This window comes from Doryrhamphus excisus, linkage group LG14 (genome assembly GCF_037039965.1).
Source record: "Doryrhamphus excisus strain RoL-2023G ecotype Guam linkage group LG14, RoL_Dexc_Guam_v1.1, whole genome shotgun sequence".
In the NCBI taxonomy this organism is placed as follows: domain Eukaryota; kingdom Metazoa; phylum Chordata; class Actinopteri; order Syngnathiformes; family Syngnathidae; genus Doryrhamphus; species Doryrhamphus excisus.
Window position 1 is genome coordinate 14,945,992 of NC_136370.1, and position 25,919 is coordinate 14,971,910.

Sequence of the window (25,919 nt, forward strand, 5' to 3'; positions counted from 1 at the left end):
GTTTAGTCAGTTTCCTTTGTCAGCTTCATTTGCAATTCATATTCTTTTGGGTGTGACCTTGTGTGTATGTGTCCAGTGACTACACACCTCATTACAGTGCTTCCTTTCAGTCCGAGGGTATAAGAAGATGCTTATATACATGACAATGTTACCAGCATTGTACTAGTAAGTAAAAGAACAATGAATAAGAAAAGGTACTTTCTGGACCACCCTGTGGTCAAAGATTACATGGTTAAAGGAGAAAGGTTTACCAAGTGGTCAGAGGTGAGTTATACTTTACAGAAATTTGACATTTTTGGTAACTTTTTAAAAATCTATGGATATTATTACATGTATTTTGTATTGGAAAAAACAACCTTAATATATATAAGTCTATTTTAACCCAAAGCAATTATTTAATTATGTGTTTTATTATTTCAATATACACTTTCACTTACTGGTTTTAAGTAATTGCATGTCCTATCCTTGCGTAAAGCTTGGGTGCATTTGAAGGTTTTCATTACAAGCCCAAACATGGTTCCTTGATATCGTAACGGTGATAATGTCTCCTTACAAGGACTCCAACAAGACTGTTCCTGTAACTATGAAGATGGATATGAAAGGATTTTACCTCTACTGGACAAATCAAAGCAAGGTAATGGTTGTGTAGAGTGTGTACTAAGATACCCTGCCTGTGTGTGGACGACATGTCAGAAAAAGCTGACCCATTTGGTGGAGGAGGATGTCATAAAATAGATTGTAGTCCATGTTTTTGATGCAACATCCAATATGTGAGAGTGGAACTCATGTGAAGTGTGGCAAAGCTGAGAGAGCTGCATTGCATCTTGCGGTGCCAGCTGCTTGTGGATGTTATTGATTGGTGCTGATTCGGGTCCGCCATCCTGCTGCACAGTGCAACTCCGCTGTGATGCACTCCACGGAGAGGACTATTTGTCTTTGTTGCTCTGGCTGGCTGGCTGGCTTTCTCTCTCCCTTTCTCTTGCAGCCACTCAAAAATGAGGCTACTTTTGTTTTTTTGCCACATCATAAATCCAGTGAAGCCGACATCAAATGCACGCCTGCTTCCTGTTTCAGCCATTCTGGGACGCTATTGTAGCAAGCAGCAACACAATCCTATATTGTGTTTGAAAAATCCTGCACTGAGACATCATTTCTCAAAGTTTTCTCCACATTGTGAGTCCATATTTGGACTTGCGCCTACATGCTGAATTCAGTCATAGAAATGATTGTCTGCTTCTTGTTTCTAGGAGACAACATTCTTGGATGTGGCTACAATCAGAGATACCAGAACAGGAAGATACGCTAAACTTCCCAAAGTGAGTATCAATGACAGTAAAATCATCCCATAGAGTCAAACAGGTGATTCATTATGTAAGAATCTCGGCAGGTATGCAAATAGTCACCTCAAGCCTCTTTAGGGTGAGAAACATATTTGCATTGCAAATAACAGTAATGGGCACATGAAGCAGCACCCACTCGGTATAGACAAACAGGTGCACACACGCAAATATCAACACACAGCTCACATGAGTCACCCTTTAGAGAGACACTTTGCCGTGTCAGCATCTTTTACTTTATTGATCAATAGCAAGCGGTTTGTGATCTGTTCCTTTCTTCTGTTCATCAGCGGAGTAGAGCAGCGAGCAGTCATCTTCATCCCTCATGGAGGGTTCATTGAGAGGTGAAATCTGAGCGGCGGGTGTGTTTGGAGGCGAGGGGGGGGGTCGTGAAGGGAGTCATCTGTTAGGATACAGGCCTTCTTTGATCTTGAGCATTATTGGGAAGCTTGGTATGTGATGTCACCATATGTTTCCTGATGGGACATATTTATGTTCTGTTGGTATATGTGTGTGTGTGTAAACATGTTTACATGTCCACATAAACCTGTAAGGTACAATTCAAATACACTGCAACTTCAAAAATGTCCATAGTGGAAGCTGGTCAGCCTCTGAGTTGTGTAGAATATAAGCAATGAATACTATTCCAACAAGTTGGGTAAAACTAACCTGTTCCACGATGGTTTGAATCCAGATCACATTCCTTATTAGTCGGTGAACAAAGAAACGTTTTATTAAAATTAATCCAAAGAGGTTCCAATGCTCTGTCGTTGTTTATGGGATAAAACTGTCCCTCGTGATGCCTGGTGCATGTCTCCACAGTCGATGAATCGAAACATTTGTTCATTCATTCATTTTCTACCGCTTATCCTCACGATGCTGTCTTCAGGCGAGAGGCGGGGTACAACTTGGACTGGTCGCCAGCCAATCACAGGGCACATATAGACAAACAACCATTCACACTCACACTCATACTTATGGACAATTTGGAGTCGCCAATTAACCTAGCATGTTTTTGGAATGTGGGAGGAAACCGGAGTACCCGGAGAAAACCCACGCATGCACGAGGAGAACATGCAAACTCCACACAGAGATGGCCGAGGGTGGTATTGAACTTGGGTCTCCTAGCTGTGAGGTCTGCGCGGTAAGCACTCGACCACCGCACAGTGCCAAATTAGCTCCTCAAACTCGGTATCAGTATTCTGGATGTTGCTTCAGTCACAATTGATCACTACTACACAAGACGCTAAATAACTACTCAAGAGTTGTTGTTGTTCACCCACAGCAAAACACTTACGCTACTCCACTTCCATCAACAACAGCAACATAGAAACATGGACAACACTTACAATGTCCGCTCTCATTGGGATGGCTGTGTCTTCCAGCACACGACCTGTGCTCCAGTCCTTGTTGAGTTTCTGTTGTGAAATTGAGCGCCAATCTTCTAACTAGTTTTCTCTCACCGGAAAGCACAGAAAAGGGAAAGAATATGTGTTCATGGATTATGAATGATGGGCAAAATTCCCCCCAAAAATGCAGCACTGCTTAAAACTAATGACTGAATTTGGAGGAATTGTATTTTGTGGAGTGGAGAGGGATCCTTGCTCAATGCAAGTTGAATGACTTCATATGTGTTTGGGCATAAGTGTATATTAAATATTAGCCAACGGGGTTCGGCATCTTGGCCAAGGATACTTTGACATGATCATAGGAAGACAGAGGATTGAACCAGCAACATTCAGGTGGGTAGACAACCACCCTACCACCCGAGCAATGCTGCCCCAAACAATGTAACCAATTATACTGAGTAACCAGGACAAACGCTGTTATGGGTATTGTAAATTTTTGCCTCTTTTCCAATAATTCCAATACCACAGAAAAAGCTTATGAGTTAATTGATTAGAGGCTCACACTCACGAAGATGACCTCCGAGTGAGGCCCATTTTATCCTCAGCCTTAGATGTGTTCCACACAGATATACTTTAGCTCCCACATTGCTAGTTTTCAAACAGTTATTATTATTATTTTTTTTTTTTTTTTACAGCATCCTAAGGTCCGCAATGTGTTCAACTTGGATTTCCCGGACAGCAATCACCTGTCCAAAACACTGACTGTTGTCTCCGGTCCTGATACCGTCAACCTCACCTATCATAACTTCTTTGCCTCCAAGGATAAAGTGACACAGGTAATAAAGCACACAATGTTTTATTGGCCTGCTTCATCTGTCGCTGTTTACAAAGCTGCCTTTTGGTCGCTGATTCATTGCAGTGACAACAATGAGGCTTCTACCCCCCACCCCCCACCCCCCACCTCATGTTCATTCATTCATTCATTGTCTTTATAAATCGAATTTTATCAACAATGAAATCCCAATTGGTACTGTTCATCTCAGTTATATTATACCATCGCCCTCTAGTGGCATATTGGCGTCACTTCACATGTTATTAATGTTGCTTTTTAGAGTGATGACATTGCAAAGTGAGCTAATGTTCTAATTGAATGTACACCAGAACTGGGCCAATGACATTCTTGCAATTGCTTACAATGCTGCCAGAAATAATGCCTGCAGGCAAGTTTTCCTGGACAAAATGTAAGTGAAAACCTTATCTTGAGGTTTTATTGTGCTGAGTGGTACCAAGAGGATTTTTTTTTTAACTGTTACTCTGTCTTACATCTTAGATATGTTCGGATTTGTCTTCATACCAACAAGGACGGCAAGATCCCAGTGAAAAAGTAGGTTGCAACAACTCGAAAACTATGTGGGGGATGTTGAATGTTTTTCACTGTTAATATTTTGTGTGCTTGTCAGTATTTACAAGATGTTCCCCGCTGATAAGAAGAGGGTGGAAAGCGCCCTGGCGTCTGCACATCTCCCCAAAGGAAAGGTAAAAAAAAAAGATCTTGCTAAAATGACTTTTACTTTGTAACAACCTGCAAAAGCTTTTCTTTTGTCGTCTTACAGTATGACAGCATGAAGTCTGATGTCTTCACTGAATCGGCCTTTAAGAACTTCTTGGCACATCTCTGTCCTCGGCCCGAAATCTATGAGATCTTCACTGCTTAGTGAGCCAGACCGCAACAATTCCTAATTCCTTGATTATCTCTTATTAAGTCTCTTATTAAGTCTCTTATTAAGTCTCTTATTAAGTCTTATTAAGTCTTTGCCATTCATTAGTTTACTGTGTGTTTATTCATAGTTGTGGAGTTTTTAATCGGTACCGTATTTTCTGGACCATGCAGCCAACAATGCACAACAAGAACACAGTCACTCTGGTGTATAATTCTCAGGACCGTTCGAACCATGAACAAAAAAAAGTGCGACACACAGTCCAGAAAATAGCGTACTTATTCTGGAAAGGACCAACTTCAAAACCTGTTTATGTATGACCACATGATTCCACTTCACTGTGCCATCCAGCTCCAACAAACCCACCATGACGAAGGAACACTTCACCAAGTTCCTCAATGAGAAGCAGAGAGACTCTCGCCTCAACGAGGAACTGTTTCCCCGACTGCGGCAGGACCAGATTCGAGCTTTGATGGCCAAATATGAACCCTGCAACACCAACTGCAACAGAGGTGATGCTGCTCTCGGCTATCTTTTCTCCCCGCATGAACAATTATTCAAATCTTCTTGTTAATCCGCAGGTCTGATTACTCCAGAAGGTCTTCTGTCCTTCCTCATGGGTCCAGAGACCTCTGTCGTCATGCAGGACAGGCTGGCCACGTGTCAGGACATGACCCAGCCCATACCCCATTACTTCATTAAGTCCTCCCACAACACATACCTAACAGGTCACAGACGCTACATTGCCCTAAACTTTTTATCTGATGCTCACACGTGCTTTTCCTACAGCTGGTCAATTTTCCGGTGTTTCTTCTCCGGAGATGTACCGCCAGTGTCTGCTGTCCGGATGCCGGTGTCTGGAACTGGACTGCTGGAAGGGGAAACCACCAGAGGAGGAGCCAATCATTACACACGGCTTCACCATGACCACAGAGATCCTTTTCAAGGTTGCGTCATTGATTTCATAACATAATATATATTAGGTTTGAGATGGAACATCATTATTATTGTTGTTATATCATTATGGGTCAATATGGCCCGAAACTATGGCCAGTTTTTTAAACAAACTTCTTTCCAGTGCTTCCCATACATCAGCGCTTCTCAGGTCGTGGCAGTGCCCCCCTTTATTTGGGGAGTGCACAATGTTGGTCCCAGCAATCCTTACAGTGGTTAGTACACATCAAAATCGGGTAGAACCACTTGCCATACAATCATTTGTGGCAACCCGCTACAAATAAATCTGAAATAGATTTGCCGCCATCTGTTTACATCAGAGGTGGGCAAATATTTTGACTCGTGGGCCACATTAAGTTAATAAAATTGTTTGGGGGGCCAGAATATATATTTAACACAGACACAATATTTTATGCTTATACTTTTCCTTTTATTTTATCTATAAAAGTGTTATACTATCAGCTGTATGTTCCAATGTCACTTTAAACATCAGACCACATCAAACTATGTAATTTAATTTTACAGTTTTGTTGGTTTTTTTTTTACTGAATAAGACATCCAACTTGCAGGTCATGTTGGCAGTTTGTATGTTAAAACTTAGAAAGCAACTGGCGGGCCGGATTCACACACTTGGTGGGCCGCATGTGGCCCCCGGGCCGTAGTTTGCCCACCCCTGGTTTACATGAATGTTGTTTCTTGTGATGCTCAACAGGATGTGATTGAGGCCATTGCTGAGAGTGCCTTCAAAACCTCACCGTATCCTGTTATCCTTTCCTTCGAAAACCACGTTGACTCGTAAGAGCATTTCCAGTGTTGTAATATTATTATTATTATTATTATTATCATCATTAATCCCCATAGAAACGTAATGCTAGCGTCTGAGGATGCTGACAAAGTGAACATGACTGACATTTTTTGTGTTTTGTTCTAGGGTGAAACAGCAGGAGAAGATGGCCAACTACTGCAAAACCATATTTGGTAATGCCTTGCTGACAGAGCCCCTGGACAAATACCCAGTGAGTTCTCCAGTGCGGCAACACACAGACGTCTGTCAACACGACACAACCCAACACAACACACAGCTGCATAAACAAGCTGGACAGCAGTGGTCCATCTGTTGTATATTAGTTCAGCATCATTTATATGGTTTTGTAAATCTTTTTTTTTCTAGCCTATTTAGCCTATTATCAGCGGCACTATTCTACTCTGGCCACTAGGTGTCAGTAATGTTACATTGATGACAACAGCCACCTCAAGAATGTCTATTCCATTTCCTTTCTGTTATTATAGCTACTATATTGGGTAATACAAATATAAAAGTGACTATAGGGGTGTTATGACATGTCGACAAGGCTCTAATAAGCACTTGACAATATTTATAGCAGGGGTCTCAAACTCAATTTACTTGGGGGCCACTGGAGCTCAGGTCTGGGTGAGACTGGGTCAGGTTTTCCAAAAAAAACGCATTTATTAAAAACAAAAAATTAAAAAAACTTTGCTTTGGTTCAAATCTTTTAATCAGTAATAAATTAATAAATATAATAATAATAATAAAATGGCAAATAATAAAAACTTTTTTATTTTTCTACACAAAATAAGATGAAAAATAAATAAACAAATCAAGAATAAAGAAAATCAATCAGTAATAAATAAATATAATTATAATAATAAAACAGCAAATAATAAAAACTTAAGAAACCACATATAGTTGGTGGGTAGACAAATTATTTTTTTCAGATTAAAATGAACAAAGCATTATTAGAGCCCTGTAGACATGACAAAACACGACTATAGTCACATTTATACTCTTTTTATTTACAACATATTGCGCAACTGCAGGGTCTTGAGACACATGCTAACTCGCAAACTAGAGAGCTAGCGACCTAAACGGTAGCCTTCAAGTTATTTCCTTTAAACTTAAATAGCCAAAACCTTACCACTTCCACACGGATAGGGAGGATAACTATTAATAGTTATTTAACCTTTAACATGAACATTAATCAAACGTAATAATTTTTTCTGGGTACATGATACCATACAGCATCCATATCAAACTTGTGCGGGCCGCACTAACATTAAACTTTCATATCAAGGCGGGGGCGTCAAACTAGTGTCCTGCGGGCCACATTTGGCCTGCGGGCCGCGTGTTTGAGACCCCTGATTTATAGCATACAACTGAGATAAAATACAATCAATTCAGTGACCCCACCAAAACTGATTGTGTCTTTAATCTTTGTATGAATTATTTAGCTGAAGCCAGGTCAGCAGATCCCGAGTCCAACTGAGCTCATGGGTAAGATCCTGATCAAGAACAAGAAGGGCAGCCATGAGAAGACAAACCAGACGACAACAAAGAGCAGCACAACAGCCAATGACCAGACGACAACCACAGCTTCAAACGCACAAAACGCGGACACGCTTTCCCAAGAACCTGTCAACCAGACCAGCAGCAATATGGACAACCAAGGTGATTGACACAAATCAAATCATGCGAGAAGATGTTAATGATGATGTTTCATCAGACGGGGGACCCGCGGGGGAGGACAATGAAGAGCAAGAGGACACAGGTGAACAAGATGAGGAAAAAATGAAGACATGCGACGAGGTACACAATGTTGTTAGAAAGCTATTACTCTGTAAATATATCTTCTTTGTCCAGCCTGAAGATTTTCACCAATCATCTTTACTTCCTGCCAATCCGTCACAGGGCACAGCTGGACAGGAAGTAACAGCGTACGAGGCGATGTCATCACTGGTCAACTACATCCAGCCAAACAAATTCATCTCTTTTGACAATGCCAGAAGTGTGTAGTTCCATCCGAGACAGATTGCTAAACTTTACACAAGCACGGGTAAACTCATTTACAGTTATGTAATGGCAGTTTATTTCTTTAGAAAAAAACAAGAGTTACGTCATCTCGTCTTTTGTGGAGACCAAAGGGGAGGCTATGATTGCTAAGACTGCTGTTGAATTTGTGGAGTATCCTTTAACATCTTTTTACGGCACAAAAGTATCAATGTTTGCAATTATTCCTAACCGTTCACTGTCAGATATAACAAAAGGCAAATGAGCAGGATTTACCCCAAAGGGACAAGAATGGACTCTTCCAATTTCAACCCCCAGCCCTTTTGGACAGTCGGTTGCCAGATGGTGGCGTTAAACTATCAGACAATGGGTAGGACAATGCACATTTGTTCCAGCAAAGAAGACAAACATTAGCTGTCAGTTTCTTTTCCCCACCACAGCAGGTCAGTGTTGCACCTTCTCAACGCTCTCTCTGATGGGCCTTGAGTGGTGCTGAGGAGAGCGAGGCCTTAAAAGGCTCTTTGTGTCTTTTCAGACTTCCCCATGCAGCTGAACATGTCTCTGTTTGAATTCAATGGGAGGACAGGCTACATCCTCAAGCACGACGTCCTGCGACGCGGCGACAAGAAGTTTGACCCTTTTTGCGAGAGGATTGACACAGTTGTGGCCATCACGCTGACCATTAAGGCAGGTTCACAAGCTTATGTAGCACTGCTTCTTCAGTTCTTCTGCATTTAGCCTTTTTTGTATTTCTAATACAGAGACATTGTAAAGTGTAAATACTGACCAATACCACATGAGTATTGACTATAACACTGGCTTATACATCACAACATTCATTCATTTTCTATGCCGCTTATCCTCACGGGGGTCACACGGGTGCTGGAGCCTACCCCAGCTGTCTTCGGGCGAGCGGCGTAGTCCACCTTGGACTGGTCGCCAGCCAATCACAGGGCACATATAGACAAACAACCATTCACACTCACATTCATACCTATGGACAATTTGGAGTGGCTAAGTAACCTAGCATGTTTTTGGAATGTGGGAGGAAACCAGAGTACCCGCAGAAAACTCCACACAGAGATGGCCGAGGGTGGAATTGAATTCAGGTCTCCTAGCTGTGAGATCTGCACATACATCACAACATATGATAGCATTCTTTTTATTTGCAACACCATGATCATGAAAAGGCAGAGGCCCCTTAAAACTAATCGGACATTTTGAAAGTACAGTTTGTCTTTTTCTGTACAGTAGTATGTGTTATGTTATTAATTTGTACCAAAGGCTTTGACCAAAACTGAAATGTACCAAAACCGAGGCAATTTGTCTCTTAGGAAATAATGTAAATCCAATTAATTCATGCCATATACACAAAATTACAGTTTATAAAAATTAACAAAATTACAGTTCATAAAGAATAATGATAGCTTTGCATGCATAAGACAATTAAATAATTCTAAATGACGAATAGCTGCAACTGGTGAGATGGAATTCAGTGGTGTTTTCTCATGTTTTTGTGCTGGAAATTTCTTGGCAAACTGAAAAAATGTTTATTTGGCCCCATGGCGGGTTACTTAGCAATCACACTCCATTAAAAAATGCCAGTCAGCAACATGCAGGGTGCCTTTTTTCAGCACTCAATTTCGGTGTACTATACAGTACGGGGCAAACTGACAAGTTTGTTACATGTTATAGTGTATGAAAACCAAGGCAGTGTATGAAAAACTTTTTGGTGCTGCTTGGTCCTGGTTCACACTCCTCACAGTTCTATCTTAGTACCGATTGTTGCCTAGTTTAAAACATATGCATAAAATCACTTCCTGATTATACTACATTGATATAAAGGTTCCATTAGCCACTCAACTGCAGAAAATACTACCAAACTGCATTTTTATCCAAATTTGCCACCCCTTCAGTTGTCCCGTGATCTGAGTGTCTTGTAACACCCCATAACAAACAAACTAACAAATAGCCATAACCCGATGAAAACAAACACCAAAAAGGTCACATGTCTCATCACCAGATCTATTCGGGACAGTTTCTGTCGGACAAGAACGTGAGAACAGGAGTCGAGGTGGAAGTTATTGGACTACCAGGAGACCCGAAGAAGAAATATCGCACCAAATTGTCCACCACACCCAACTCCATTAATCCAGTGTGGAACGAGGAACCTTTTGTGTTTGAAAAGGTGCGTACTCCAAACATTATCATTCATTCATTCATTTTCTACCGCTTTTTCCTTACGAGGGTTGCGGGGGGTGCTAGAGCCTATCCCAGCTGTCTTTGGGCGAGAGGCGGGGTACACCCTGGACTGGTCACCAGCCAATCACACGGCACATATAGACAAACAACCATTCACACTCACATTCATACCTATGGACAATTTGGAGTCGCCAATTAACCTAGCATGTTTTTGGAATGTGGGAGGAAACCGGAGTACCCGGAGAAAACCCACGCATGCACGGGGAGAACATGCAAACTCCACACAGAGAATTGAAATGGAATTGAACCCTGGTCTCCTAGCTGTGAGGTCTAACCACTCAACCTCCGTGCCGTGCCACCAAACATTATCATCACATATAAAAATAAACATGTTGTGTTTGCAGTATGACTTTTCAGTAACAATAAGGTTGACAAAATTAGTGGAATGAACCTACCTAATCCAAACCTATTCATTAGTTTCTCAGTAACTATGGTATTTTTGTGTACCTCAATGTAAAGTGTGTGACTGGAGTTAAAATATTTTTTATGATAGATTCTCCTCCCAGAAATGGCCTCTCTGAGAATGGTAGTCCATGATGAAAACGGCAAATTCATTGGACACAGAATCATCCCACTTGATGCCATTCAGTCAGGTTAGTGTAATGTAAAAAGAAAAAGACAAATCGGTGACATCGCTGCCTTGTTCACTCTGGTTTGTGTCCTACAGGCTTCCATCACATCTGCCTGCGTAGCGAGAGCAACTTGCCGCTCACTCTGCCTGCTCTTTTTGTGTACATCGAAGTCAAGGACTACATCCCTGCTGCTTTTGCAGGTTTGTGGCTTTTCAGTCTTTTTTTTTTTGATGGCTAGGCTGGTTGGTAAGGTGGTTGGTGGTAAGGGCTGACATGCAATCTAATCTTTAAATTTAAAGACTGAATAAGTTACATGATGAGCGAAAGCTGCAGTTTCAAGGTGTCACGCTGCATTGTCCCACAGTGAGTCTCACTCACTGGCCAGGGCAGCAGAGCCAACTCGCCCTGGCCAGTGTGCTGGCTATCACCCTTAAGCTCCAGGGAGAAGTGATTGCAGTAATGAACTGACTTTTCTTTTGTCTTTTTGTGCATTCATGTTTTGTGGAGGAGGCTGCATGGTGGTCGAGTGGTTAGCGCGCAGACCTCACAGCTTGGAGACCAGGGCCGGGGGTTCAATTCCACCTTCGGCCATCTCTTTGTGGAGTTTGCATGTTCTCCCTGTGCATGCGTGAGTTTTTTCTCCGGGTACTCTGGTTTCCTCCCACATTCCAAAAACATGCTAGGTTAATTGGCAACTCCAAATTGTCCATAGGTATGAATGTGAGTGTGAATGGTTGTTTGTCTATATGTGCCCTGTGATTGGCTGGCCACCAGTCCAGGGTGTACCCCGCCTCTTGCCCGAAGACAGCTGGGATAGGCTCCAGCACCCCCAGCGACGCTTGTGAGGATAAGCGGTAGAAAATGAATGAATAAATGAATGTACGTATATGTGTTTCAGATTTCACAGATGCTCTATTCAACCCAACTAAGGGCACAGAGAAGACAACAAGAATGCCTAAAGAGGTAAAAAAAAATACAGTAAACTTAAATTACCCTTTGTATGTTAATTTGTTATGTATTTGGTGACAATGATAATAATAATAATAATCGCAATGTTGCATTGAGACGTCCTTAAGGATGTCGTCGATTTATCAATTCCTGATATTAGTGATGTGCGGCTCCACACTGAAATATTAATACTTCCAATACCAGCTCCTCTTGCTATGAAATGGATGCTAAAACTAAAATATCCATCATTTATTTTACTTTTTCATTGTTTTTAATACAATGAAACAATTGTTACAATTGGCTACATTTGAAATAACCTTGCTACCTTTCCTTTCTGTGCCCATGCAGTCATCAGCAGACTACCTTTCTCCTTATGAGTTGCCTTTTGTGGCCCAAACTGAGGTGACTGAAAGAGAACCAACGGGTAAAAATAAAGGAAATATTGTCGTTTCAATTAGTTCTAGTAAAGCTTTCTGATCGCTGATGTTTTTCAACGTAAATCTCCCAGTAGAAAAGGTGTTCTCTGAACCAAACCCACCCATTGAAGCAAGTAACCCACCATCCCAGGATGATGCTCCACCTGAACCAAATGCCGAGGACACTGCCGGAGAGTCAGACACTCCACAACCTGAATCTCTTCCCACGGTTGCTGATGCACCAGATGCTTCACCCCAAGCAGGAAGTGCCACATGTCAGACACTTCCAGGTCCCCCTGAGGATGAGCATGACACAGAGGAGTCAAGCATTGACTCTACAAACTCTGAGCTTATTTCAGATGACAAACCAGTTGAAGATGACGTTCAAGGAGAGCCTACTTCAAGTTCATCAGCTGAATGTGCAGAGTCAGATCAATCATCTTCAGCTTGTGGCGAAGGTAACTGCATCACACGCTGCAACCAGCTTTCCTCCTGGTAATACATTTGAAGTAGGGCTGTCAAATTATTAAAACTAATCACAGTTAATCACAGTTTTCAAATGAATTAATCACAATTAATCACCATTTGCAAATTGTATCATTTTTTACTGTAGTTTATTGAAATAAATTATTATGTATATTTGTATGTATTAACAGCTTCACGCCAACTGAAAACTAATGAAAAAGATAACTTTGCATTCAAGCAAGCTGAACACAAACGTTTTGATTTTATTTTCTGGGATTTACCAGCATACTTAAATGCAGCATATTGTACTTCTGCATTAAGGGTTTTAAAGAGAGGGATAAGAATATGTGCTATTTGTTTTTCTTTTGTCTTTCTGTTTATTTAGACCACATATACATGCATAATAAAGAGGTGTGATTTTTGGAGTGTCCCTGAATACATCTTGCGATAGCGACAATGAGGAAGTCCCATTATGAGTCTGAACCACAGAAATACATTACGTAGAAAACTCATGAGCCGTACGTTTATGTCGCCGCGGGTCCGCCATCTTGTGTAGCACTATCTTGTTCGTTTTCGACTTTCGACGTTTTTATTGATGGTTTCTTAAATTCTGGGCGTGACAAGGCATTACAATACCATACTGTATATACCTATATATGCCTATACACTGCGCACGCTGAGCTGCCAGGTTGTGCTACACAAGATGGCGGCGTGTTCACTCAAGTACAGTGCGGTGGCGACACCGCTGTTTGTGTGTTGTGTCCGGGTGTGGGCTTTCTACGTCTTTATATTTCTGACTAGAGACGTGTTTGTGAGTTGGAGACATATATGGTGTTGGAAATTGTTAGAATAAACTTATAAAAGAGCGGCATACTCTGTGTGGGGGGGCTACACCGTGCCACGATCTGTCGTCATGATGAGAGGCGTGGCTTGCCATGATACCCAAGTGTTAATTGTGTAATTAATGAAATACCGCCGTTAATAAGCCATATTAACAGTCAGTGATGTGTTATTTGTTGTAAAACCACTGTGTTTATGCTGCAGAATCTTCCACTGTGACGACCGGAGAGCTGACACAGCAAAAGAGCTACTTGAAGATCATCAAGCATCAGGAGAAGGAGATGAAAGAAACAGAAAAGAAGTATGAGAGAAAAGCAGAATATCTGACCCAGAAATACACGGAAGCTTTCAAGGCTTGCAAGAAAAAGTCATCGCTGAAGAAAAAAGAGTGAGGGGATTAATTTCTTGTTTCTTTCATCTTATATTCACAGAAGCTGTCTTAGGAGTCACAGTGGAATTTGACAGGCTGAACATCGCCTGAGTTGTTGTTGTTTTGGTCTGTGTTAATAATTAGATTAACTAGAGACAAGTATGTCCCTGTTCATGTGTTTTTTTTTAGCGCAGCAATAAAACAAATTAAATATGCTGCTGCATTGATTTGTGTTTTCTTGGTAGAAAATGTGTGGTGCGTTTTTGATTTCCTGTAAATGTAAGCTATGTACATTCGCTGAAAATAATGTACTCTGTTCCCATTGTGCAGGACTTGCCTGATTGGAGGAAGCACATCCGACTTCAGCGTGAAGACGGCGCAGGAGAACAAGCAAAAAATGCAATCTGAGTTGCACACTTTGTGGACGGAACAGTATGTTCACCTGAGGAGGAAGAAGGAGCAATGTGCAACAGAGGTTGGTTTAAATGGGAACATGTCACCAGGGCTTGACTGCAGCTCACACTTCCTGTTCGGGACCAAGGACTGCAGTCAAGAACATATGCATACAGTCAAGGACTTCATTTGACAGAAAATGTTATGTATTTTTGGCCTAAATTAAGTATTTTTAAGCATAAAAATGACTCAAACTAAAATCCAAATTATAAGGCATTCAGAAAAAGCACTGAATTACACAACATGTAATATTATACACTGGTCACTGGGTGTCAGTAATGTTCCTGTAATGTGTATGAATGCACCTTGCTGGTAATGTTAATGGTGGCTAACAAGGGAGGTCATTCGAGTGTAAAGGTTATTTAATGTCCAGTGGGATCTAAAAAACATATTTAGAAGGCCGTAAATGGGTTTTCTATGCCCAACTATTACATTATTATATTTATAAATAAGGAATACTACTATGACTGTATTTTTTCATAATTTATAACTCTCAAGGTATATGTTCCACATCCGTCAGTGAGGGAGGCATTTGGTTTGATGACGTCTGACGTTTGTGTTGTGTTAGTATGGGTGTAGATGTGAAGCTACTGCAAACAGACAGGATGTCTTTAAGTACATTGATATCATGTACCCTAGCGGCAGAGACATAAAGGCTTGATATAAGTGTCAGGAATAGACATTTTATTGCTCACAGTTTTACCATTCACAGGTTGTCTGACGTTTGAGCTCAATTGAGCGGAAAAGTACAACAAAAAAACACAGGTGACAAAAGTACAAACAAAAGCCGGAAAAGTAGCAACAAAGTATAATAGCAAAAGACACACTCTTACTACTAGATGAATGTAGTTTGGCAAGAAAGACAAAGGTGCAGTTGAACCTCCTCTCAGAGTGACCACCCCAGTGGGTCCTGAAAGCAGAAACAGCGTACATGAATTCTAAATATGGATTTTATTAGAGCCCTCTATATATGAAATAACACCCCTATAGTCACTTACACACTTGTATAACCCAATACAGTAGACATAACAGAAAGTGAACACATGACAAAAAAATGTTTTTCGACCTTCTAAATGCGTTTTTATTAGAGCCCTCTATACATGAAATAACACCCCTATAGTCACTTCCACACTTGTATTACCCAATACAGTAGACATAACAGAAAGTGCACACATGACAAAAAAAAATGTCATGTGTGAAGTGAATGAGGTTTAGTGCAGACCTGCCAACATGTACACATTTATAGTACTCAAGATGTAATTTGACTCTTGCATATTCTTGCATTTTCCTGGTTTCAGTACGCATATGAAAGTAGTGGGACTAAAGTTTGATCCTGATTGTGATGTCACTTCCTTGTTGTGTCGTCACAGAGACTGGCTAAGCTGATGGAGATGGCCTCTGAGAGACACAGCACTGAACTGAAAACCTTGGGGAGGTACGTCCTCACCTTAAATACATCTGGGGCATGCTGAGTTGATTTGGGATCAGTTTGTTGGGATTAAAGACCCCTGTGTTGTTTTGCGTCTTAGACTGAGGTGGTCTGAGGTGAAACACCTGACATTTTCTCATGACAAAACCTCGAATAATGACCGAATCACAGTGTGGTTCCTTGAATTTCCTATTGAGAGCTTACCGCATCGTGATGTGCGAGTAGTGTGTGTGTGTGTGTGTGTGTGTGGGTCCCCAGCTGGCATATGGTTATCTTAGGACGACTATTATCCAGAGGGTGTTTAAACAGCAGCGTTGAGCTGTGCTCTTCTAGCTGTCCACGCTGACACTATAACAACACACTGAAGCTCTCCTTTCACGATAAAGAAAAGGTCACCTCACCAACACACAGCCATGCAACAGTGGCTTAAAGGCAAAAGGTTGTTTATAGGGTCATTTTTCATTTTTAAAAAAAGTAATCACATACTGATCCTTTCTTTATGGCCTCTTTGCAGCGAAATCAAAGCGCAGAAGAAGAAGACGAAATCTTTATGCTCAGAAAACGCCAAGTGAGTTTACTTCCATCTTCAGTGTCTAATCTAAAAAGATATAGAAATATATATTGAGGGGCAAATGATAAAGCGTAAATGTAAACATGTCACAATAAATGTCCTTTTAGGCTTAAAAAAGCAACAAGTATGGAGTTGCTGGATGGGCCTGATGCATCAGACAGTGTGGTAAGTACACTTATCAATATAAACCTTGAGCCCATAAACTGCATATTTTTCAAATGAATCATTTGTTTAGGATATTGCCATACAGAAACTAAAATCTAACGTTTCAAAAATCATTTAAAAACAAAAAAACGTAAGAAAATGGGACCTGCCAAACACAACCAATACGTTGATACACCACACTGCTGATGGCGATGTCATACAACTTCACGTCACTGATATTATTTTCATCTATCAATGTATCACGTTGTATTTTGCTGCCAAACATCCGAAAAATATCAGTGGCTCCGAAGTACAAACACCGTCGTAGCAATAGTGGCGAGAAATCCCACACAATCAACTCACACTTTTGCCAACCCCTCAGTAAGAAAAGTAGCTATTGGCTGTCCAAATTAACTTGGCAAATTTGCATGTTATTTGCATATGATGTAACAAATGCTATAGGAAAAACATAACCTGGACAGAGACGCAAAAAGTGTGAGTAAACACACCTTAAATAAGTTTGGTTTGTTCATTTAAAATTGGTCATCACTTCATCAGAATAAAGTCACGGTAAAATTTTGTCAAATCTACTTTATGTTAGGCTGCACGGTAGTCGAGTGGTTAGCGCGCAGGCCTCAAAGCTAGCAATTCCACCCTCGGCCATCTCTGTGTGGAGTTTGCATGTTTTCCCTGTGCATGCGTGGGTTTTCTCCGGGTACTCCGGTTTCCTCCCACATTCCAAAAACATGCTAGGTTAATTGGCGACTCCAAATTGTCCATAGGTATGAATGTGAGTGTGAATGGTTGTTTGTCTATATGTGCCCTGTGATTGGCTGGCAACCAGTGTAGGCGGGTGTACCTCAAAGACAGCTGGGATAGGCTCCAGCAACCCCAGAGACCCTTGTGAGGATAAGTGGTAGAAAATGAATAAACAATTGAATGAATACTTTTTGTTAATAAAATCATTATTTTTCCTTATATTAATTATTCTCGTATTTTTTTTATTCTCTTGTTTTTTGTTCTATTAACTATATTTTTTGATTGTGTGAAAGGCCAATAAAGAAACAGTCGTGTGCCGTAAAAGGCTCCGAGGCTGCACTTTGGACACCCCTGGGTAACCATGACAATAATGAGGGCAAACGGAATAGCGGCAATGCATTCGATTGCTGGATTGGCGATTTAGAGAGAAAAGTCGCTGCTTATTTGTAGTTTCAACAATGGCTTCAAATTACAGTTTTCATACACAACAGTTGTTTTTTGTTAAAAATGTTGCCTCTGTTTTTATATCTACAATATTGCACGTAACGTCCGAGATGCGTATGTGTGTCAGATGCAACACTAACACATGTATGTGTGTACAATGCTCACACTTCTTTCTTCAACTCTTACAATAGTAACTATGGTAACAACACAAAAGCGGGTCCAGTTGAAGAAAACATAAAAATAAATAAAAAATCACCCATGGCATGTCGTCCTCACACACACATCTGCAAACATGCTCTCCGCGCCCACGTGTTCCTCAGTGATGCACACACACACATATACAGGCTTTCTGACTAGCGGCCCGGCCGCTCCATTACTCAGAGGCTGTTTACTGGAAGAAGGCTAATTCACGTGTGGCCTATGACTCACCCAGCTCTCCTCTGTTGCCTTATCAACATTCAGACCCGTAGTATTTCAGGTAAAGATTGACCCGCTCCAGTCATCCTCACCTCCACTCATTAGAGTTTTCACAGCAGCTCATTTTGTCTCACTGAATCAGCATCAGCCCATTAATTACAGCAGCTCTTTATTATACAATAAGATGTTTAATCAGCACAGACTCCCTGTGTGCAATTAGGCTTGCGTTAATAACCCGGAGAAGCCAGACCTGCTTTGGCTTCAATGTATTGATTCTCATGCTTTGGTTGCATCCCGTGGGCACACTGCTTTCCAGATAGACACACGCATAAACACAGATTGAAGTCAATTGTGTGTTTTTGACATGTTGTATTGTCTTCAACAGCCTTGTGATTACAGCACCCAGCAAGAGACTCTGATGGTGAAACAGGCAGCAACACTGGAGGAGATCAAGGCTCTGACAAATCAGGTACACGCTGACCCGCTTTTGTCATTTCAGCACGGAACATCCGCAGTTACCTTTAAGCTCATGCCGCCGTCTCTGAAATTCTTCATTTTCTGTAACAAAAAAAAAAAAAACCACACGTGTCTAAAAATCACATTGCGTGGGCTTGCTTTTCCTCATCACAATGACACAGCGATTTGTATTTTCACAACGCAACCCACTGACATACATGCGTATTTGCAATACAAACTAGGCCATCGATTACACTGTCAACTCGTGCCATCTGCGTGGTTGCTGCAATGTGACACGTTTGGGTTTGGATGATTGATACGTGTAAATGATGTCAGAGCTTTGTTGTGAATTGTGAAAATATTGGTAAACAGAAAACACGGGGTGGTTTTAGACAATGACGTGTCAGGGCCAGATGGATAGCACATCGGGGACAATTCAAATGAAGATTTACACCAGTGTCAATTCCATCCATCCAATTTCTATGCCCCTTATCCTCACAATGCCCGCTTATCCCAACTGTCTTTGGTACATCCTGGACTGGTCGCCAGCCAATCACAGGGCACATATAGACAAACCACCATTCACACTCACATTCATACCTATGGACAATTTGGAGTGGCCAATTAACCTAGCATGTTTTTGGAATGTGGGAGGAAACCGGAGTACAAACTCCACCAATCTCTTGACAGTGCGTCTCCATGCTAACCACTTGTCCACCGTACGGCCCAGCAGTGTGAATTATAATGCTAATTTCTGACTTTGTGCCCTTAACCACTTTTTAATCTACCGTAATTTCCACTGCATAAGGCAGACTTTGAACCCTGCATCTCATAGGCTATGTTCTAATCGCGCGATAAGATGAAAAATCACATTTTTTTAAACCAATGCATGTAGATATGGTAACGGTTTAATTTCATTTGAACATCTGGTACTTTTACAATCAGTAACTGTTACCTTTGTTCACTTCCTGCTTTCCTAATATAATAAAATGTATTTTTAATTTTAATTTTTTTTTATTTTATTTATTCTTTGTCACATACGAGCTGTACAAGGTGATATGACCATACAATGACATAATGGGTACCATAGTAACCGTCAATATAGTGATATGTATATATCATATGCAAAGACATTTTTTATTTAAAAAAAAACGTACCTAACCTTCCCCCTTATGTTACACTTTTTGCCTGTTTTTTTAACAAATATTTCAATTCATGTCATTTTTTGTTAAAATATGATGTTTTTATTGTCATAATATATTACAATATATTGACATTATACTGAGACTATTGATACTGTATTATCCAACTTTTGTTTTGTTTGTTTTTCATAATATTACAAGTGTTAAAACATGTCGCCTCAGTCACGTTTGAGTGACTCAACAGTGCCTCTGCTGGTTGCAACACACGAGTGCACTCCTACCATTAATCAACAATTGATTCCACACAATTGACCAAATTGTAAACAGGTTATTGGATCATTCTGCCAGTCCGTTCTATTAAATTACCTACGTATGTATTACATATTAAATATTATATATTATTACATATATCTATTACATTACCTACCGTTTAGTATGTCCTGGACTGACTCATTATCATTTCAAAAGGGAAATATCTTTGTTTTCTCCGTTTCATGTTCTATCCACCTCTGAGCTACGCCACTGATAGTCCATCTCACAATGGCGTCTGTCCGCTGATACTGTCGTCACGATGGCATATATTTGATTCATATCGGACTTCATTTATATGGCATATGATCAAGGCCTGATTTGCGTCTTTCAGTAAAGTCCATAGGTTTTTTTTTCCCCGCCTAGACAACTGTACCCTTGATAAGACTTTTGTCTGAGAGAGTGCTTTAAAACATTTAACTTGATGTGTAAATGCATAAAATCATCCTATAAAGAAACGAGCACACTGTCAGCCTTGCCTTTAGTTTAACCTTTGACCTCCATCTGTGTGACTGCAGCTTAATCAGGAGGCACTGAAGGAGCACGAAGATAAAATGAGGTCTCTGTCAGCGGAGGTGAGGCAGGCTGTGAACGCATGTGTGGGCGCTCATTTCCCTGAACTCATCGACCAGGCTGTCACCAATAAAGCTGAGGGGGCAAACTTCTATGGAGATGTCTTTTTGGGATAGATTCTTCCTTCATGGGACGCTCCATTTTGGTGGTGCAGTGGATTTGTGTGTGTTTGGACTTCATATGGTGATTTGAAGGTTTATATTCTTAAATTTCATTATACAAACCAGAAGAATATAGTAGAAATTAGGAAATATTATGGGTGATTTTAAAAGGAAAAGGTTGTAATATTACATATGATCATGAAAATATACTGTTGAAGATGAGGGCAAAAAAGATAAACAATATACTCCACACCATGACAAGGAGCATGGGATTTTGACATTCATTCATTTTGACATTCATTCATACAGTCATTCTTTAAAATTAAAACATCATTAAAACATGCTTACTATTTCTACAGGGCTTACTACTATCATTATTGTAATATTACAACTTCTTTTCTTGGAAAAATACAACTTTTTTGTTATATTTCTACAACTTTCTCATGTTTTATCGTAATACTCCTTTGTAATGGTTAGACCAATGCCCTTAAAAGACAAGTTAAGAGCCCTAAGCCTATACTCGAAACACTATATATGGATTTGACAGTTATAAAAGAGTAAATGGGTGGAGTAAATTAAAAAGATGGGGCGAAAGCAGGAAGTCCATGGAAACACTGAAAACAGAGGTGCAGAGTCTAGAAGATCTTGAAAGCGTTCTGTGCATTTTATCATGTTAGCTGCTCGATAGGAGTCCACAACTCAATATAAAGTACAGAAAATTAATATTTTCACTTATAAAACATCAAAATCATGCTTTTTGAAGAAGAAGACTGCAGGCAAACCCAATGACACAACAGGATTCACATCTTAGTAGTTAGTAGATCATTCCAGCACTGAATGTAGGACTCATCATCAATAGCGTATCAATCAACTGACTCTTAACTCTACGTTATGTTATACTCTTAATGCAGTTTCTTGCTTGACTTGTTTGCAAAGTCTGTTGTTCATGCAGCATAGCCTTTTCAATATATTTCTTGTCTTGTGATAAAATGGTCTAAATAAAGTTAATTGCTTAATCTGTGATGTCATTCTTCATATATACTTCTGATGAGTGGGAGGTGAGGCGCGTTTTTTTTTCATTGGAGCTTCCACGGTCCAGCAGCCTAAACAGAAGCTGTAGTAATTCTTCAAATTTGTCAAATCAAAACACGATCGCTGTCTAAAACATCAAAACATGATATTATCATTGACTCCAATTACTTTCTGAATCTACACTCATGGGAACTGTAGTTCTTTTAGCCACAAATTGTTTAAGATGCAGAGTGTGTGAATGTAGCCCAGAATTTACAATGCAATATGCGAAACGAAAGAAAAGCCATCCCCATGAAAATGAACATCATCCACTCGACAGTTTCAACCATCATAAAGGATAAGAGGGGTCATGGATTCTGTGCACTGTTACAAAATAGGTCTGGGAGTCCTTTGTGTGGTCTTTGTACAGTGTGAGTGACTTAGGAGTTAATATTGCGGGTACTGGCAATGTTTTTCCTTCCCGTGTCCAAGGACCTTTTCCCTAAGCAACTTTTTCAGCTATATAATTTCTACAATATATTTGAAGAAACAAAAAATCCCTCACAGCTAGGAGAACAGGGTTCAATTCCACCCTCGGCCATCTCTGTGTGGAGTTTGCATGTTCTCCCCCGTGCATGTGTGGGTTTTCTCAGCTGGGATCGGCTCCAGCACCCCCCGCGACCCTCGTGAGGAAAAAGCGGTAGAAAATGAATGAATGAATGAAAAAAAAACCCCACATATTTGTGAAAATAAACATTGAAGGCAACTACAAAATAACTCATCATGCTAGTATTGCCCCAGTACAGATCCCTAGTATTGATAATATTGTTCAATCCGCCCCCCTATGATATGCAATGTCAGAAAGTGGGGGATGACTCAGCAGCTGCTACTGTATATGCACAAGGAAACCTCAAAGTGTCATTTTTGCACCTGAAAGTTGTTTCATAAAGCTACAAAAGTGCAGCCTCCATCTGTGACTAATGCACACATAACGCAACCAAGCCATAACTGGAAAGGCATTAAGTAGTGAGTGCCAAGAGGAATATAATATGCATATCAACAGGTTCAAAAATATATCTTTTTTACATTTGTGTTACAAGTGAACTCATGGAGAGAATATAGCTAAAGTAATGGCTACATGTCATTTGTTCCCACCCCCGTCTCCGCTTCATATATGGTACATTAAATAACAGCCACAAGCAATGTCCTAATCAGTGCGAGCCACTTACTGTACTTCATCAAGTGTCGACACACACCATCATCATTTTTCATTGACTCACCAACCAGAGCAATCTGGCCTGTCCTTATACTTCCTGTTGTTCTCTTTCATTGGCACACGCTTCTTCTCAATCAAATGACTTGACTGACATTTAAAATTGGACCAAAGCTGCGGACAGCCTCGTGTGGGAGACACAGCTTGTCCCTGAGAGTCCCGTCACCTCTTGCACAACACAGAAGAACCGTGAACTCGAGTGTGAAACGGTGACTCATTGGGCTCATCGTTTTACATAAAGAGGCTCCCCGATAACTTGTCTCATACCAGCTGGTGGAAGATGGCACGGGAAGGGATTGGAACCAGGCAACACTTTGGCCACACGCTGACACTGACAGGAAGCCAAGTAGAGGAGGAAGCACGTTTTTTTACACATGAAGTACCATGCAGCCAGGACAACATTCTCATTGTTTTGATGATTTGCTCCAAATATACTACAAGTACAACATATGTTTCTGTAATGCAATAATCAAAACAAATTTAGATTTAGTTTACACAACTGAAAATTAACTAAATAGGGAAAAAAATGAGGAAGCGCAAACCAATCAGTAAAAGACCTTGAATGCATCTTCATTGGTTAGAAAACACTGATAGAGAAAAGGTGGGCTTTCCATGACAGATGTTAAGGCAAAATCAGACAGGAAGCAAACTAAATAGCAGACTATAATCTATTATACTTTATTATACATATTATTATGGGTGGCACGGCGGTCGAGTGGTTAGACCTCACAGCTAGGAGTCCAGGGTTCAATTCCACCCTCGACCATCTCTGTGTGGAGTTTGCATGTTCTCCCCGTGCATGCGTGGGTTTTCTCCGGGTACTCCGGTTTCCTCCCACATTCCAAAAACATGCTAGGTTAATTGGCCACTCCAAATTGTCCATAGGTCTGAATGTGAGTGTGAATGGTTGTTTGTCTATATGTGCCCTGTGATTGGCTGGCGACCAGTCCAGGGTGTACCCCTCCTCTCACCCAAAGACAGCTGGGATAGGCTCCAGCACCCCGCGACCCTTGTGAGGAAAAAGCGGTAGAAAATGAATGAATTAATATTTATTATTATTATTATAATCTATTCTACTATAAAATCTAAATTTTGCATCAGTACCAAATTGTATACCGTCATTGCGACCAATGCTTAGATTATGCCATTAAGTGTTGGAAATTTTAAAAAAATGTCTGTATGTTTTGCATAATTCCACAAACAAACAAACATTGTTAAAAAGGGACAAACTGAGCTAAGATATCATCCATTCATCCATTTTCTATCGTGTTTGCCCTCACTATGCCAGGAGGCAGGATGCACCCCAGACTGGTCGCTAGCCAAGCCAATGTGTACATACACGTGAAAAACTATCCCCTACAAATGTATACAATAACAATGTATACAATAACAATTTACTCAGCTGGACATAATAATTGTTGGTCTAAATTCCAGTCATGATTTGATGAAAGAAAATAGAACACAATGAACATAGTAAGATGTGAAGTGTTTCAAGAACTGTAAAATCACAAGCACAACTAATTACATAACAAACCTCAACTTTTATTTGGAACACAGAAAAGTGTTAATAGTAGCCATCCGACACCGAATATCTGCAAGGAAACTACAGCTTTTGTCTTTTGTAGGTCATTTTCTTAAACCTGCTTTAATTCATTAAAACACATCTCCTCTTTTAATACTTCATTTTACTTTCATGAATATAAGATTACATTTGTCAGAATAAAATGATGGCATTTCTTGGTTATATAACCTGACATGACAAGAATGCAAAGTAGGAGTGTGTTTCTTCTGCTTGTGTACTGTGTGAAGCCACAAGAGGTGGGGGAGTCATGCACTTGAGTCCATCTTGCCATGAAGAGGATGCCATCTTGGATGAATGCTAAGCAGCGCCCACACCTCCCACACATCCTCCGCCTGCTCAAGCTATCCTCTTACAAGCTGTGTGTGTATTGTGTTTGGAAATGTGTGGGTGTGGATGATTTTGCATACTCTACCATACACCTAAAAGCCCCTGAGGACTCTTACAATACCTTTTTCATTTATTTTTCCAGTGACACTCTTCTATCAGAGTCCAGGCAATGATGAGGGGATTAGGTGCATATGTGTGCTTGAAGTTACGCACACATGGCGCTTGTACTCACAAAGGATGCAGGCGTATGCTGGAGCCTACTTGCAAGGTGCGATATCAATACCAGTGCTTTTTACTCGTCTCAGAGGTTGTCAAAAGGGATGAGGAAAGTTACAAGATCACACAGGGGAGCCAGCAACAGTAAGGCAGATGAACCACTTCGGAGGCAGTGACCAACAGGACCATCATGAGGTCAAGTTAGCAGGAAGAACCCACCCAGAGCCCCGAAGTGAATCCAGGGACCAAAGCACAGCACTGCACCGACACAACCATCCCGAGTCGAGTAACAGAAGTCGACCACGACCGCCAACAGAAATTCTCTGCAGAGATCACCATGACAGCTCAGTGCCACACTGTGCTCCGGTCAGCACCTGCTAGACCGGTCATCATTGGAGAGCAGATGGCGGCTGCATACGACCGAAATGAGGACAGGTATGCGGGTCTATCAGCAATGTGCTCAAAGGCTGGGTCACCTTCCCAGTGGAGGCTTCAGCATCTCTTGAAAGAGTCACAGGCCCCAACAGAAAGTGAGCTATCTGTGACTGGGATAGGCTCCAGCATACCCCTGTGACCCTAGTGAGCATAAGCGGCATAGAAAATAGATGGATAATATTGCTAAATTGATGTCCTGACTGACATTCCTTACCATCATTAGAGCCATGTAGACATGAA

General features: G+C 40.8%; 1 protein-coding gene across 1 annotated transcript; it reads left to right on the forward strand.

Annotated features, from left to right (window-relative positions):
- The first annotated feature begins 115 nt into the window (after window positions 1-115).
- On the forward strand, window positions 116-21,105 carry plcb2 (phospholipase C, beta 2). The gene is given in 32 exon segments (XM_078796195.1): window positions 116-264; window positions 557-634; window positions 1,248-1,316; window positions 3,382-3,522; window positions 3,848-3,927; window positions 4,017-4,070; window positions 4,147-4,222; window positions 4,300-4,400; window positions 4,756-4,916; window positions 4,986-5,132; window positions 5,194-5,351; window positions 6,071-6,153; window positions 6,290-6,374; window positions 7,609-7,825; window positions 7,881-7,963; window positions 8,066-8,162; window positions 8,254-8,338; window positions 8,410-8,534; window positions 8,700-8,851; window positions 10,188-10,352; window positions 10,920-11,019; window positions 11,094-11,198; window positions 11,897-11,961; window positions 12,295-12,370; window positions 12,455-12,820; window positions 13,830-14,055; window positions 14,368-14,512; window positions 15,861-15,925; window positions 16,434-16,487; window positions 16,598-16,655; window positions 18,640-18,723; window positions 20,680-21,105. Coding segments are annotated over 32 exon segments (3,756 nt in total). The 5' UTR covers window positions 116-180; the 3' UTR covers window positions 20,851-21,105.
- The last annotated feature ends 4,814 nt before the right edge of the window (window positions 21,106-25,919 follow it).